Source organism: Scyliorhinus torazame, chromosome 2 (assembly GCF_047496885.1).
Source record: "Scyliorhinus torazame isolate Kashiwa2021f chromosome 2, sScyTor2.1, whole genome shotgun sequence".
Lineage (NCBI taxonomy): Eukaryota > Metazoa > Chordata > Chondrichthyes > Carcharhiniformes > Scyliorhinidae > Scyliorhinus > Scyliorhinus torazame.
Genome location: NC_092708.1, coordinates 81,900,231 through 81,917,759, shown reverse-complemented (window position 1 = coordinate 81,917,759; position 17,529 = coordinate 81,900,231). Strand labels below are relative to the sequence as shown.

Below are 17,529 nucleotides of genomic sequence, written 5' to 3'. Positions count from 1 at the left end.
ATTTTGTTCTTTTTAAAAACTAAATTTAGAGCACCCAATTATTTTTTTCCAAATAAGGGGCAATTTAGCGTGGCCAATCCACCTGCACATCTTTAGGTTGCGGGAGTGAGACCCACGCAGACACGGAGAGAATGTGCAAGCTCCACAGGGACAATGACCCGAGATTGAATCTGGATCCTCGGCGGCGTGAGGCAGCAGTGCTAACCACTGCATCATCGTGCCGCCCCTGACTATTTTGTTCTTTAATGAGGCGCTGATAACCCAAGTTGTACATGCCTAGCTGAGACAGCCCTAAATACTTGCTTGCAACCCTTGCCAATCACAGACAGAAGCAAAAGAGAGGAAGTGAATGTTAACTTCATAATAGTGCTGAGAAGCTCCTGACGAGAAAGTCTATGGACTGAACAGCTTTCATAACACAGGAAACTGCTGCTTTGCAAAGGAGGGAGGTTTGTGCTCTCAGGAAGGAGAAAAGGCACTGCTTGCGTGTGACCTTTACTACAGAGATACAGAACAGGCCCTTGATAGAATCAATCAACGCCTTCTCAGACCTTTATTCACCAATAAAAAAAACATCAATTGAATTTCTTCCAAACTATAGAAGTCATCACAAAAACATGAAAATAATGGTACTGTGTTGTTATACTGATATTTTCCAGAATATAATTACGTTGAGCTGAGAATTCATTCACCTGAAGTTCCATAAATACAACATTCCTCAGTTATCTCACTGAAATCTGACACCACAACTGGTAATCTATTCAGCTGCTTTGCTCAATCACTTTTTAAAAAATGCTCAATTTAGAAATTACTTCTCACCTGGTAATTACACCCATTAATAAAATCATTTAAAAAAATAACCAAAACACATGTTGCACATTAAGTTTGACATCTCATTCATATTTCTGACTGGAAGCTTCACTTAGGTTCTTATCCAACCAAATGCTAGACGTGTAAAGCAGTTTCTTGTCTGATTGTGGTTAATCTCAATACTGAAGTTTTAATAATTAACTTGCTCTAAACAGTAAATTCTCCATTTTGAAATAACAGTGAAGAGCTGAACACAGTTGGGTACAAATGTAAGCTCAGCTTTAAACTATTCATATTTCTAGCCTTCGCACAATCTTTAACCACAGCACAAGTAGTCTTATTGCAGTGTACAAAATGGGAAAATAAATCACCTTTTCGCAGTGTTCAGTGACCTGGGCAAGCTTTCCCCTGTAGACTACATTTACCCTGTTTTTCTAGATTGTTTTTCTTTCTGCTGTTGTATACGTGTTCAAAGGGCTAGGACCCAATTACATGATCAAAATTGTACGAAGAATGTTTGTGACCAAACGTCAGCTCACCGAATGTACTACATGATTCTTTTTTATTTCCAGAACAGTATGATAAACAGAGTAAGCCTCAGGTTATATAGCAACTGTTTATTCAACACACTCCATTTCTGAGACTAAGTGCTGACGCCATGGACTGAATCAATGGTGTACTACGAGCACGGAAGCGGCACTGGTCCCTGAGCAATTCAAGATCTGTTAAAGGGCTAGCATTGGCGCCACGTGAAATTGGAGCAATTCCAATGAAGAACGGTGCCTGATTCGCCGGGGTCGTGATTGGCACTCGAGAGGCTGACAAGCTGCAGCAGCGTATAAGCATTCTACTCTCCACACACACTCATTCTAGCCAATAAGATGGCAACCCGAAGAGAAGTACCCCAGTTTGCAGATGCGGAGTTCGAGACCCTGCTGGATGCTGTGCAGGGGAGGTGGGGCACCCTGTATCCAGACATGTGAAGGAGGCTGCCACGCACTGCCGCACACTGGGCCTGGGTACAGGTGGCAGAGGCCATGGTCCCACTGCCAGAACCGGCTAGCAGTGTTGTAACAACCTCCTCAGGGCACCCAGGCTGAGTAGCCAACACCGTGCCCCTGGCACCAACCCCATCCCTCACACCTGTAACGTCCCCACCCGGACAGTGACCGAACCCCACATGCCAGCAGTCTGCTCACACCCCACCCTGCACAACATGCCAACACCCATTCTGCCCGCCATGGCCAGGAAGCCCTGTTCACAAAGGCCACCAGCTGCCCGCCCCCTGTGCTACCCACGTCTGACTGCCTAACACTTCTGTCCCTTCCCCCTCCACCCCCCCTCCTGCCCCCACCAACCCCCCAGGAGAAGGCAGCGCACAACCACTGAGAGAGAGAGAAGACTCTAGGGGGCCCGCCGGACCTGCGGCCCCTCACCATTATGGAAGGGCAGGCACTAGATCTGGTCAGTGGGCCCGGAAAGGAGGCAGCTGCCATGGCAGAGGTCAGCATTGGGGGAACCAAGTGAGCCCCCACTGAGTTGCAGTGTCGCTATGGTATGCGTGGTACAGCCCCCACACCACACCATCTCCCCCACACCACCCTGCCACCCCATCTGGGCACCCGTTGGAGGTGGGCACAGGCCAGAGCCCCCAGGGCAGCCACCACGCACTGCCCGGCACACAATCTCACCTCCATTCCTCTCCACCCCAACCCACTTCCCTGGCACCAGTCCCCACCTCCGCCACCAAGGGGTCGGTGGGTTTGTGTAATGGAATGGCCAGCTCGCATACCCAGGTGGGATCACCCAGGTGGACGGGGGAAAGTGCTCCCATGGGCAGGAGTCAGACATAGTCAAAGGATGCAGAGCACCAGAGCTCACCGAAGAGTGGGTCATCATCATCCATCCAATGGACCAGACCCGCTGTTACTGCCAGGACCCACACCCCATAGTGAGGCAGGTAGGAATCATGGAGGGGGTTGCAGGTACGGGGAGGTGTTGGTGCAGGGATGGTCACCATGGGAGGGATTGGTCGGCTCGAGGTAGGGGGGTTTTGGGGGTGGGACGAGATGTTCATGCCTCCATTGGCCAGGCCCCCTGGTAAGCTAATCTGGAGGCGATTAAAGCGTCCCATGCGTGCCGGCCCTGGTGCACACGTGTGGGGTCTCCTATGCCGCTGGGCCCCATGCTCTGCCTAATCCTGGCCCTCTGCCGCATCCTCCTTGTCCGGTTAGGCCTGGCGTTCATCCCCTGCTCCAGCATGTCGCCCCTTTTATTGCACAATGGAGGGCACGGCAGGCTACCATGATGTGAGAGACCATCCTAGGCGCTATATTGAGGGGCCCTCCAGAGTGGCTGCCTGAACCCCATCTTCAGGATGCCGATGCACCGCTCGATCACGGCCTTGTTCGGAGCATGGTCGTCGTTGGTAGCAGGTCTCCGCATCGGTCTGTGGCCTCCGTACAGGCCCCGACCGCAGCAGATAACCCCTGATGCACAGGAGCCAACTCCTCACCCTCAGGGCAAAATAATACATCTTGGAGTAATTCACAAACTGTTATACTTCATAACATGTCCAAGGTAAGCCTGAGCTCAACGGACGCTGAATATTTAAAAATAAGTTTCATGTCTTGTGTGGCAAAATTCACTAAATTAACCCAATTGCTTTCTGGTTAATGGAATATAAGAACATAAGAACTAGGAGCAGGAGTAGGCCACCTGGCCCCTCGAGCCTGCTCCGCCATTTAATGAGATCATGGCTGATCTTTGTGGACTCAGCTCCACTCTCCGGCCCGTACACCATATCCCCAAATCCCTTTATTCTTTAGAAAGGTATCTATCTTTTTCTTAAAAACGTTTAAAGAAGGAGCCTCAACTGCTTCACTGGGCAAGGAATTCCAGAGATTCACAACCCTTTGGGTGAAGAAGTTCCTCCTACACTCCGTCCTAAATCTACTTCCCCTTATTTTGAGGCTATGCCCCCTAGTTCTGCTTTCCCCGACCAGTGGAAACAACCTGCCCGCATCTATCCTATCTATTCCCTTCATAATTTTATATGTTTCAATAAGTTCCCCCCGCATCCTTCTAAACTCCAATGAGTACAGTCCCAGTCTACTCAACCTCTCGTCATAATCTAATCCCCTCAACTCTGGGATCAACCTAGTGAATCTCCTCTGCACTCCCTCCAGTGCCAATATGTCCTTTCTCAGGTAAGGAAACCAAAACTGAGCACAATACTCCAGATGTGGCCTCACCAACACCCTATACAATTGCAGCATAACCTCCCTAGTCTTGAACTCCGTCCCTCTAGCAACGAAAGACAAAACTCGATTAGCCTTCTTAATCACCTGTTGCACCTGCACACCAACTTTTTGCGACTCGCGCACCAGCACACCCAGGTCCCTCTGCACAGCAGCATGTTTTAACATCTTACCGTTTAAATAATAATCCATTCTGCTGTTATTCCTCCCAAAATGGATAACCTCACACTTGGCAACATTGAATTCCATCTGCCAGACCCTAGCCCATTCACCTAACCTATCCAAATCCTTCTGCAGACTTCCGGTATCCTCTGCACTTTTTGCTTTACCACTCATCTTAGTGTCGTCTGCAAACTTTGACACATTGCACTTGGTCCCCAACTCCAAATCGTCTATGTAAATTGTGAACAACTGCGGGCCCAACACTGATCCTTGAGGGACCCCACTAGTTACAGGTTGCCAACCAGAGAAACACCCATTTATCCCCACTCTCTGCTTTCTGTTAGTTAACCAATCCTCTACCCATGCTGCCACTTTAACTCAATGCCATGCATCTTTAGTTTATGCAGCAACCTTTTGTGTGGCACCTTGTCAAAAGCTTTCTGGAAATCCAGATATACCACATCCATTGGCTCCCCGTTATCTACTGCACTGGTAACGTCCTCAAAAATTTCTACCAAATTAGTCAGACACGACCTACCCTTTGTGAACCCATGCTGCGTCTGCCCAATGGGACAATTTCCCTCCAGGTGCCCCGCTATTTCTTCCTTAATGATAGATTCCAGGATTTTCCCTACAACCGAAGTTAAGCTTACCGGCCTATAATTACCCGCTTTCTGCCGACCCCCTTTTTTAAACAGTGGTGTCACGTTTGCTACTTTCCAATCCTCTGGGACCACCCCAGAGTCTAGTGAATTTTGATAAATTATCACTAGTGTGTTTACAATTTCCCTAGCCATCTCTTTTAACACTCTGGGATGCATCCCATCAGGGCCAGGAGACTTGTCTATCTTTAGCCCCATTAGCTTACCCAATACTGCCTCCTCAGTGATTACAATCATCTCAACGTCCTCACCTATCATATCTTTATTTCCATCAGTCACTGGCATGTTATTTGTGTCCTCCACTGTGGAGACTGAACCAAAAAACCTGTTCAGCTCCTCAGCCATTTCCCCGTCTCCTATTATTAAATCTCCCTTCTCATCTTCCAAAGGACCAATATTTATCTTAGCCACTCTTTTTTGTCTTATATATTTGTAGAAGTTTTTACTATCTGCTTTTATGTTCTGAGCTAGTTTACTTTCATAGTCTACCTTACTCTTCTTTATAGCTTTTTTAGTAGCTTTCTGTTGTCCCCTAAAGACTTCCCAGTCCTCTAGTCTCCCACTAATTTTTGCCACTTTGAATGCTTTTTCCTTCAATTTGATACTCTCCCTCACCTCCTTAGATATCCACGGTCCATTTTTCCCCTTTCTACCGTCTTTCTTTTTTGTCGGTATGAACCTTTTCTGAACACTGTGAAAGATCGCTCAGAAGGTTCTCCACTGTTCCTCAACTGCTTCACCATGAAGTCTTTGCTCCCAGTCTACCTTAGCTAGTTCTTCTCTCATCCCATTGTAATCGCCTTTGTTTAAGCACAAAACACGAGTGTTTAATTTTACCTTGTCATCCTCCAACTGTATTTTAAATTCCACCATATTGTGGTCGCTCCTTCCAAGAGGATCCCGAACTATGAGATCATTAATCAATCCTGCCTCATTACACAGGACCAGATCTAGGACCGCTTGTTCCCTTGTAGGTTCCATTACATACTGTTCCAGGAAATTATCCCGGGCACATTCTATAAACTCCTCCTTAAGGCTGCCTTTACCAACCTGGTTAAACCAATCGATATGCAGATTAAAATCTCCCATGATAACTGCTGTACCATTTCTACATGCATCCGTTATTTCTTTGCTTATTGCCTGCCCTACCATCCTGTTACTATTTGGTGGCCTATAGACTACTCCTATCAGTGACCTTTTCGCCTTACTATTCCTGATTTCCACACAAATTGATTCAACCTTGTCCTCCATAGCACCAATATCATCCCTTACTATTGCCCGGATGCCATCCTTAAACAACAAAGCTACACCACCGCCCTTACCGTCCATTCTATCCTTTCGTATAGTCTGATACCCTTGGATATTTAACTCTCAGTCGTGACCATCTTTTAACCATGTTTCAGTAATGGCCACTAAATCATAGTCATTCACGATGATTTGCGCCATCAACTCATTTACCTTATTTTGTATACTACGAGCATTCAGGTAACGTACACTTATGCTGTTTTTTATGTCTTTGTTATGAATCCTAACACCTTAATCAGTAACTTTTCGCAAATTATTTTTCCTCTTACCCTTTCTCCTAATTTTCCTTGTCTTTGAACCCATATCTCTACATAATAACCTGTCACGTAACCTGCTGCCTTGATCTCCATTAACCATTATACTGTCCATAGTTTTACACTTCCCTCCCCCCCCCGACTTGCTAGTTTAAAGTCCTTGTGACCAACCTATTTATCCTATTCGCTAGAACACTGGTCCCAGAATGGTTCAGGTGAAGACCGTCCCAACGGTACAGGTCCCTCCTGCCCCAGGACTGATGCCAATGCCCCATGAAATGGAATCCCTCTTTCCCTCACCACTCCTTTAGCCACGTGTTAACTTCCCTAATTTTCTCAACCCTATGCCAATTGGCACGTGGCTCGGGTAGTAATCCAGAGATTATAACCCTGGAGGACCTGTTCTTTAATTTAGTCCCTAGTGTTTGATAATCCCCAAACAGGTCCTCTTTCCTAGTCTTACCTATGTTGTTAGTCCCAACGTGGACCACAACAACTGGATCCTCCCCCTCCCTCTCCAAAATCCTTTCAAGCCGATCAGAGATGTCCCTCACCCTGGCACTGGGCAGGTAACATACCATGCGGGACTCTCGATCTGGCTTACAAAGGATGCCATCAATCCCCCTAATTATAGAATCCCCTACAACTACCACTTGTCTTTTTGCTCCCCCCTCTTGAATGGCTTCCTGTACCACGGTGCAGTGGTCAGCCAACGCATCCTCCCTACAACCCTCTTCCTCATCCACACAGGGAGCAAGTACCTCATACCTGTTGGACAAGGTCAAGGGCTGAGTCTCCTCAACTCCTAAACTCAGGATCCCCCTACCTGCCTCCCTTGCAGTCACATCACTCTGTCCCTGACCACTGTCCGAATTAACAGTACTTATTCTACCGGGTGTGACTGCCTCCTGAAACAAAGCGTCCAGGTAATTTTCCCCCTCCCTGATAACAAAGAACAAAGAACAAAGAAATTTACAGCACAGGAACAGGCCCTTCGGCCCTCCAAGCCTGCGCCGACCATGCTGCCCGACTAAACTACAATCTTCTACTCTTCCTGGGTCCGTATCCTTCTATTCCCATCCTATTCATGTATTTGTCAAGATGCCCCTTAAATGTCCCTATCGTCCCTGATTCCACCACCTCCTCCGGTAGCGAGTTCCAGGCACCCACTACCCTCTGCGTAAAAAACTTGCCTCGTACATCTACTCTAAACCTTGCCCCTCTCACCTTAAACCTATGCCCCCTAGTAATTGACCCCTCTACCCTGGGGAAAAGCCTCTGACTATCCACTCTGTCTATGCCCCTCATAATTTTGTATACCTCTATCAGGTCTCCCCTCAACCTCCTTCGTTCCAGTGAGAACAAACCGAGTTTATTCAACCGCTCCTCATAGCTAATGCCCTCCATACCAGGCAACATTCTGGTAAATCTCTTCTGCACCCTCTCTAAAGCCTCCACATCCTTTTGGTAGTGTGGCGACCAGAATTGAACACTATACTCCAAGTGTGGCCTAACTAAGGTTCTATATAGCTGCAACATGACTTGCCAATTCTTATACTCAATGCCCCGGCCAATGAAGGCAAGCATGCCGTATGCCTTCTTGACTACCTTCTCTACCTGTGTTGCCACTTTCAATGACCTGTGGACCTGTACTCCTAGATCTCTTTGACTTTCAATACTCTTGAGGGTTCTACCATTCACTGTATATTCCCTACCTGCGTTAGACCTTCCAAAATGCATTACCTCACATTTGTCCGGATTAAACTCCATCTGCCATCTCTCCGCCCAAGTCTCCAAACAATCTAAATCCTGCTGTATCCTCCGACAGTCCTCATCGCTATCCGTAATTCCACCAACCTTTGTGTCGTCTGCATGTGCCGCAGTGTGTGCAGCTCGGTCTCCAGCTCATCAATTCTGAGCCAAAGTTCCTCGAGCAGCCAACACTTGCTGCAGATGTGGTCACTGACGGTCTCAATGGGATCCACCAGTTCCATCATCATACAGCAACAGCACATCACCTGTCCAGCCATATTCAATTAGTTAATTAATTTAAATAATAATTTTTTAAGTTTTTATATAACCTCAAGGATAAACCCGAACACCAACAAAAACACAGCCCTTTCTCGCCAATCACCCGAACTCAGTCACTCACCTAAACTCAGATGCACTCTGTTCCAATCAGCACTCCGTGTCTAAAGGCACTCCTGCCACACCTTTTGTGCACTCACTGTGAGAGCACTGTGAGCATATAGAGTAACTACTGCAGTCAACATAACTAGGAGATATTTTCCAAATCCTTAGAAGGTATACCTACACTTCCCTTAATTTTAGTAATATTTCTAAACATAGTTTGTCAATTACACAGGACGTTTGTGACAATTTTGAAATGTCTGTGATACAAACAACTTAATATTTCATCCATCCAGCCATAATGTTATAAATTGGTAACTATTTTCTACAATCAAAATGTTATTAAAACCTTTGTTTGTCAGAAATCAATACAATGCAGATCAACTGACTTGAGTTCAGATGGAAAAAGGCTCAATGAACTCACTTATTGTCACATCAGATGCTAAAACTGATCCGTGCTTCCAGTATTTTGTGCTTTGTTTCAGCTTTTTGCCACTTCATTTCCTTTCTTTAAAATTTTAATTAATCTTTGTTTATCTGAATGAAACAGTTATTTTCAGCAGCTTTCGGAGAAACAGCTCATAGCAATCAATTAACCTTGTATTGTTACTAAAAGTAAGCAATTCAAATTTTTAAAAACCAATGAAGTCAAACACAGAATGGTAACAGTCCAGGAGGGGGGGTCAATCAGCCCACTGTGTCTGTGCTACCTCTCTGCATGAGCAATTCAACCAGTCCCACTCGTCTCTAGTCCTGCAAATTCTCTCTTCAGGTGCTTATCCAATTCCCTTTGGAAAGCCATGACTGAATCTGTCTTGATTACACACTCAGGAATTGCGTTCCAGATTCGAACCGCGCCTTTCCTTTCTCTTTTGACTTTTTGCGCACTACATTCCTTAATATCAACCACCATTTTTTGATTTTGCGGGTGGTTTTATAGCTGGATGCTCTTCCTGCCAGTAACCCTCCCCATTTATCCGGGCTGGGGACCATACATGTTGGCACCGATATACGGGTTCTTTTGTGGCCAACACAGCCCTGGAGTGGGACTTGAACCTGGGAACCTTGCGGCTCAGAGTTCGGAGAGCTACCCACTTAGCACCACCAGCTCCTCATCACTCACTGGGGAAAAATATTTTCCTCATGTCACCATTGGTTCTTTTGCCATTCACCTGAAATTTGTGTCCTCCAATTCTTGACCCTTCTGCCAATAGGAACAATCTCTCTCTACCTACACTGCATAACGACCCTCCATGATCGTGAACACTTCTATCAAATCCTCTCTCAACCTTATCTTCTATAAAGAGAATAACCCCAGCTTTTCCTACCTATCCAGATAACTGAAGTTCCTTATCCCTTCTTGTAAATCTTTTCTGCGCTCTATCTAAATCCTTCCTAAAGTACAGTCCCCAGAATTGTACACAATACCCCAGTCAAGGCTGAACCAGTTTATAATAAGGATTTCTCATAGGTTCCCTGGCGTTTGTACTCTCTGCCTCAATTTATAAAGCCCAAGGTTTTATATGTATTTTTAACCACTTTCTCAACCTGCCAAGTTCAATTAATTTGTGCTGATTGACCCTTGGTCACTCTGCTCCACCACCCAATTTATAATTGTGCCCTTCCTTTAATATTACCACTCCTCATCCATTGTTCTAAAATTACTTTGCACTTCTCTGTATTAAATGTAATTTGCCACATGTCTGTCCATTCTACCAGCCTGTCTAACCTCTTGAAGTCTATCACAATCCTTCTCACAGTGCACCCAGGCTTTGTGTTTATTACAAATTTTGACATTGCGCCCTCCCATTGAACCTTAATCACTAGCATATATCAAAGAGGTCTGAGCATCAACTCCACTGTAGACCTTCTACAATCCAAAAAAACATTCACCACTATTCATTCACACAGGTCATTCAGCCAACTTTATATCCAGGCGACCCCTGTCCCTTTTCCTGAAGATTCTTTTGAAAATCTGCACTCAGTTAACTAGTAGCATAATACTTATTCTGTATCTGTAGGGCAACACCAATTAAACATGTAAAATAGCACAAGCATAACAGTAAATATTGACTTTTAGTTGATTTCATTCTTATACACCCATTTATTACTGAAAGGGCTGATTACCTGGAAAGGTTGTTTAGATAGTTTAATTAATACTTTAAACAGATGAAATACTACATCAGCACAATTACTATGCTATGTAAGAACAGGAGTAAGTTATTAAGTTCCTTAAACCTTTCCCCATCATTCATTCAAATTCTGACTAATCTGTATACCAAATCCATTGAAATACATCTTGTTAAAGCTTATTACATTGTAGAATATATTTTAATCTGTTCTGTTAACCTCTTCTAGTACATTAAATAATTGTAAAACACTGTGCAGCTACACTGTGTCAACTACACACACGTCCTGGTCATGTCCCAAACTGGTCTCCTTTTGGGTCACCTTCTTTAGCATCATGTCAGCAATTCTGAATATTGATCTGGAGCCATGTCCTTTGGTGGACATTTTCAGGGTGTCAGACTCGCCGGGGCTGCAAACAGGGGTGAAGGCACACGTTCTTGCCTTTGCCTCATTGATTGTCCAGAGGAGAGTTCTGCTGGGCTACAGGCCTCCTACTCGGCCTAGTGCCTTGATATGGTTCAGTGACCTAAAGGAATTCTTGTACCTGGAGAAAGTCCTGTACACTGTCACAGTCGGTTGAGGGGTTCTACTTGAGAAGACAGCTATTCATTGCCTACTTTAAGGAATTAGTCACCATCAGTTGCTAGGATAGGGGTTGGGTTTTCTTTTCTGAGTGAGGAACATACATTTGGTTATATTTTTGTTTTGTTGTTCTGTGTTACATCGGGTGTTTGTGATGTTGGCTTTGGTATAAGATTTATTGTAAATGGAAAACCTTCAATAAAAGAATATATTTTTTAAATGACAATTACAGGATATTCATCTCAGCATGACATTGTGATATGTGTGAGTGCCACGGTAGCACAGTGGTTAGCACTATTGCATCACAGCGCCAGGGTCCCAGGTTTAATTCCCGGCTTGGGTCACTGTCCGTGTGGAGTCTGCACGTTCTCCCTTTGTCTGCGTGGGTTTCCTCCGGGTGCTCCGGTTTCCTCCCACAAGACATGCTGTTAGGTGAATTGGACATATTCTCCCTGTGTACCAGAACAGGCGCCAGAATGTGGCAACTAGGGGCTTTTCACAGTAACTTCATTGCAGCGTTAATGTAAGCCTACTTGTGACAAGAAAAATTATTATTATGTCCTAACATTTGCTATCATAGCTTTGGCTAAATGTTACTAAGTTTGACCTCACCAAAAGATTCATTACAGCAGTAAAGGAACACCATGTGGTAATCCAGTAGTGCACTTAACTCCTGAACAACATCTATTGCATGGCATGAATGACCTCCTTATGCGCTGGAATGAATTATATGCCTTGTTCTACATTTTACGGCAAATGCAGTTTTAAAAGATATATTCAGCTCAAATTGTATCTTGCCGTATTTCACAAGTTATCTGCCCAATGCGCAGTTATGGGTTAGCAGCAGGAAATATTTTGAATTCAACATTCACTGTAGCTCCTTTTCATTAAACAGATTGTTGAATTCGCATTTCTGATCGAAAAAATTCCAAACTTTCAATATACTGCAAACCAGAAATCCAGCTCCTTGCTTTCAGATAACATTCACTTGGAAACTCTCCTTCAAGTCTGCACCGTGCTATTTCTCTCCACGCATTCAAAAGCTTCCTCAAGTGCCCTTTTGTTCATCTCCTGCAAATCTGCTCAGTGGTTCTCCTTCTCACATCATAATAATAATTGCTTATTATCACAAGTAGGCTTCAATGAAGTTACTGTGAAAAGCCCCTATATTTTATGATGAGTTTTTAGGCAATTGACTGTGTCAAAAGGAGCCATAAAAAAGGTACAAATTTGTAAGAGGCAGTGAAGCGGTGTCTGTGGCGGTCTGCGTCCGATGGCTCGCATGTTGGGTGGAGTTTTGATAATATTTCCAGTCTTGGTCTCCAAACTCCATTAATATTCAATGTCAACTATTATAAATAACTGCAGACAAGACTAAGCTGTGCAATATGCGGGTACTGTGTTGGAAATGGAATGTTTCACAAACACACTAAGCTCAAGATAAATTTTCAAACTACAAAAAAAGTGGCATAGATAGAAAGTTAATACTTCAATGATACAACAACTACTGACCAAACAAGGGAAACCATATAATCATAGAATAGCTTAATTCAGAAGGAGGCCATTTGGCCCCTCATGTCTGCTCCGATCCTCTGAAAGAACATCCTACCTAGGCCCACTCCCCCGCCCTATCCCCGTCACCCTACCTAACCTTTGGACACTAAGGGGCAATTTTAGCATGGCCAATGCACCTAACCTGCACATTTTAGGATTGTGGGAGGAAACTGGAGTATCCGGAGGAAATCCACGCAGACACGGGGAGAACGTGCAAACTCCACACAGACAGTCACACAAAGTCGGAATTGAACCCGGGTCTCTGACACTGTGAGGCAGCAGTACTAACCATTGTTAATACAGTTAATACTCCATTAAGACAACCTTTCCACAACTGAAAATATACTAACAAGCACATCCAACATTGCACAGTAAATTTGAGATTATAAACGCTCATGCAAAATATTCTGTGATTAACTATTTTCCCAAATGATATATAATTGAAATCTTTCCCTAGCAGCTTTCCTGCCATGTAACACCACCGACATCTCTGTAATAGTCATGCCAGATATTTAAACATTAAACAATATTGTTGCACTGTAATGTGAACTGCCCTAACCATTAGAATGGGTTACCTGCCTTAATGCAATCTTATTCATTAGTTTGCTATCACTACAGTAGAAACGAATGCATAACACAGATAAAGTTACTTGCTGCCAGTTTTGCACTAATGTCAGAACTGCTTCTGATAATGAGCTGATTCAGATAAGATGGTCTCATCCAATTGTGCTGTGGATGCTGCAGAAAGTCGAGTAGATTTTCAAAAAAACAACTCAGGTTCTCAGCTCCCAATGATTGACAGTAGATAATGATTTTGCAGTTGTTTTGAAATAATATAGTGCATCTCACTGACAGGCAGAGACAGATCATCAGTACCAGCAGCTTTGCTTATATGGGCCTGTTCCATAGTAAATGTGGATAAGTTGTAAAATCACAATTATTTGAAGGCATTTGGGGCATCCACATTTTTAAATTATCCCCAAAACATTTCACAATGAAACAATTACTTTTAAAGTGTAGTCATAGCTTTACATAGGCTAAAGAGTGGGCAATTTACAAACAGCAACCTGATAAATGACCAGCTACATAGTAGTGCTTGTTGTGGAAGGTATATTGTCGAAGGCGAGAGAACTTCCTTGTCTTCTTCAACTGTTACCATGGGGTCTTTTAGAAAAGGAACAGGTCCTTTAACAATGCCCCAATTCAGCACAACATAAACAAACTCTTGGGCTGAATTCTCGGTGGCACAGCGCCAAAATCGCGACCGGTGCCGGGGCAGACAATCCAGTTTGACACCGTAATCGGGCCCGGCGCCAGTTCGCCGATTCTCCAGGCACCGAAAATCTGCGTCACCGCGAAGTATGCCGCGCTGCCGGGGGGCCATTGCCAGAGGCCTGCTCAGCAATGCTCCGCTCCCGACTGGCTGAGTTCCCGACGGCATGGAACTAACCACCTATTGCCGGTCGGGATGCTCGCGTGGCGGCTGCAGACCCAGTCCACGGCTGCCCTGGTCGGGGGCGGGCGGATCGGAGACCGGGGGTGGGCCTTATAGATGGCTGAGGATTTAATGTGCGGAGGTTGAGGCTCGGGCGCGCGGCCGATCGGGGGGTCTCTTTCTTCGGTCTGGCTCCGCGATCTGAGTCCTCCATGGAGCACGGCGCGTCCGCCGGCGTGCGTATACGCGGCCTCTGACCCGGAAGTGCGGCTGCCCATATCTGCAGCAAAAGCTGCGAGATTCACTCCGGGTCACTGCTCGCCCCCTGCAGGGCTATAAATTTGTTTAACTTTTTTGCATCAATTTCAGGAGTAAAACTCAGCCGTTTTTACGCCGGCGTGGGGACATTGTCTCAATAATGGAGAATCCAGCCCCTTATGTTTCCAATTAAACGGCACCAATTCTCTTTCAGATACTGACTGATCTGCTGTACATTTGTTATGTTTTCTCTTATTTATTACGATGGACTGTCATATTTCACATTACTACAAAAATACTTACCCATGGTTATATCAGATATTTGTTAAGCCAATCAGCTGCCTTCAATATGTATTTTTTAATGAAATAGATCTTCAATTTCTAAGCACAGTAATACTATAGTCTCATTTTTGTAGAAACGCACATTGTATATTAAAGGTCCCTCATGGCAGACTGGTACAGAAGGTGAAGTCACATGGGATCAGAGGTGAGCTGGCAAGATGGATACAGAACTGGGTAGGTGACAGAAGACAGAGGGTAGCAGTGGAAGGGTGCTATTCTGAATGGAGGGCTGTGACGAGTGGTGTTCCGCAGGGATCAGTGCTGGGACCTTTGCTTTTTGTAGTATATATCAATGATTTGGAAGAATATGTAACTAGTCTGATTAGTAAGTTTGCGGATGACACAAAGGTTAACGGAATTGCAGATAGTGATGAGGACTGTCAGAGGGTGCAGCAGGATATAGATGGTTGGAGACTTGGGTGGAGAAATGGCAAATGGAGTTTAATCCGGACAAATGTGAGGTAAAACATTTTGGAAGGTCGAATACAGGTGAGAAATATACAACAAATGGCAGAACCCTTAAGAGTTTTGACTGGCAGAGGGATGTGGGTATACAGGTCCACAGGTCACTGGAAGTTACAACACAGGTGGAGAAGGTAGTCAAGAAGGCATAAGGCATGCTTGCCTTCATCGGCCAAAACATTTAGTATAAAAGTTGGCAAGTTATACTGCAGCTGTATAGAACCTTAATTCGGCCACACTTGGAAGGTAGTGTTTAATTCTGGTTGCTATACTACCAGAAGGATGTGGGGACTTTGGGGAGGGTTCAGAAGAGATTTACCAGGATGTTGCCTGGTATGGAGGGCATTAGCTATGAGGAGAGGTTGGATGAACTCAGTTTGTTCTCACTGGAATGACGGAGGTTGAGGGGTGACCTGATAGAAGTTTACAAAATTATGAGGGGCATGGACAGAGTGACTAGTCAGAAGCTTTTTCCCCAGAGTGGAAGTCGATTACCAGGGGTCATAGGTTTAAAGTGGAAGGAGCAAAGTTTAGAGGAGATGTGCAAGGGAAGATTTTTACACAGAGGGTAGCGGCTGCTTGGAACTCGCTGCCGGAGGTGGTGGAAGCAGGTACGATTGTGACATTTAAGGGGAGTCTTGACAAATACATGAATAGGATGGGAATAGAGAGATGCGGACCCCCAAAGTACAGACGGTTTTAGGTTAGACGGGCATCATGGTCGGCACAGGCTTGGAGGACCGAAGGGCCTGTTCCTATCCTGTACTTTTTTTGTAAGTATATATTCAATCCGTTTAACATATGTTTTTATTAGGTCTTTATTTAGCAAACACCCTAGAAATGTCTTTAGTGCACAGGATAAATACGCCATCTGGTTATTACATTGTTATTTTGTGAATGTCTCTATGCCCCAATGAAAACTGGAATAATATTATCGCTCAATTATAGCGCCAGAAACCTGTCTAACTTACGCAACATTTTGACAGCTCTGTGTCACAATTATTTAACAGCATGTGACCCAGAATCATGGAAAGAACCCGGACAGGTTAAAAAATTGAACAGATAGGGAGCCAGGAATTCGGTGGCGGGCAGTTACTTGAGTAAATACAAATAAGCAATCGCCAAAAGTTTCAATCCAGTACGCGGGGGGGGGGGGGGGGGAGGCGGGGAAGCAGGATCCAGCGAGGAACCCTGTGCTGCCACCTTGTTGCCAAGTAACAACAAATGTGAAATGACAATGATTACTATAAAACTGTGCAGATGAAATTAAACAGGCTCCTGGAACGATACCTGTCTGTGCACATCATTACACGTCTGATCTGATCTAAATCTCGGTTAATCAATGATTGTACCCACCCACGGAGGAAGATCCTGCTTAATCTCATTAGTAATCACAAACTTCTCATCCTCCAGGATTTGAAATGCTGCTTGCAAACGAGCAAACTTCCAGCCTCTGTTCCTTTTCCACCAAATCCAAATGATGAGCCCGAAGATGATCCAGGTCAGACTCAATCCGAAGTATCCGGTTAGGTAGACGGGGAAAAGGTAGGTGAACGCCTTGGCGAATTGTGTCAGTAGTTCCATCAAGCCCGGGACCAGAGGGCTCTCGCCCACCTCATCACAAAGTATCTCTGAAGACACAGAATCCCGCCGCTCCGAGAATGACAGACCCTCCCTGCCTCGGAACCTTTTCACTTCCGCGCCGCCTCTCATGTTTGCTTTCAATGGGCAGCCTGGTTTCCTGCAGCCTGGACTCCTGCAGCCTGGGTCCCAGGTTTACTGCAGCCTCGACTCTCGCAGCTTTTTTATTTTAAATATCAGGAGCACCTTCCCCCTTCTCGGGTTTGAAACTTCTCGGATCAACAATGAAGCCAGCACCGCCCTCACGGTAATCACACACACCTTCACCCAGCTCCCTCCCTGCTCAGCCTTGCCCTTTTTAACCCCCCGGTCCTTGCTGCTCCGGGGAACATCACAGATTCCTGGCTGGAATCGCGGCGTCAACACTCTCCGTCTCCCTCCACCCTCATCACCGCGAAAAACAATCTCCTCTCCGCCTACATCGAGAGACACACCCCCAGCCAACCTACAGCCAGCCTCCTCCCCCAGCCAGCCCCCAGCCTCCTGCCTCACTCAACCTCATAGAATCAGAGAATTTACAGGGCAGAAGGAGGCTATTCGGC

The 17,529-nt window shown here is 45.3% G+C and overlaps 1 protein-coding gene across 1 annotated transcript in view; it reads right to left on the bottom strand.

Moving 5' to 3' along the window:
• The window catches only part of LOC140388827 (extended synaptotagmin-3-like), a 184,726-nt gene extending 167,667 nt beyond the window's left edge, over positions 1-17,059 (bottom strand). Inside the window, exon 1 of the mRNA XM_072473172.1 lies at positions 16,703-17,059. Within this exon, the coding sequence (XP_072329273.1) occupies positions 16,703-17,059 (357 nt within the window). The remainder of the gene's footprint in view (positions 1-16,702) is intronic.
• Between the last annotated feature and the right edge of the window lie 470 nt (positions 17,060-17,529).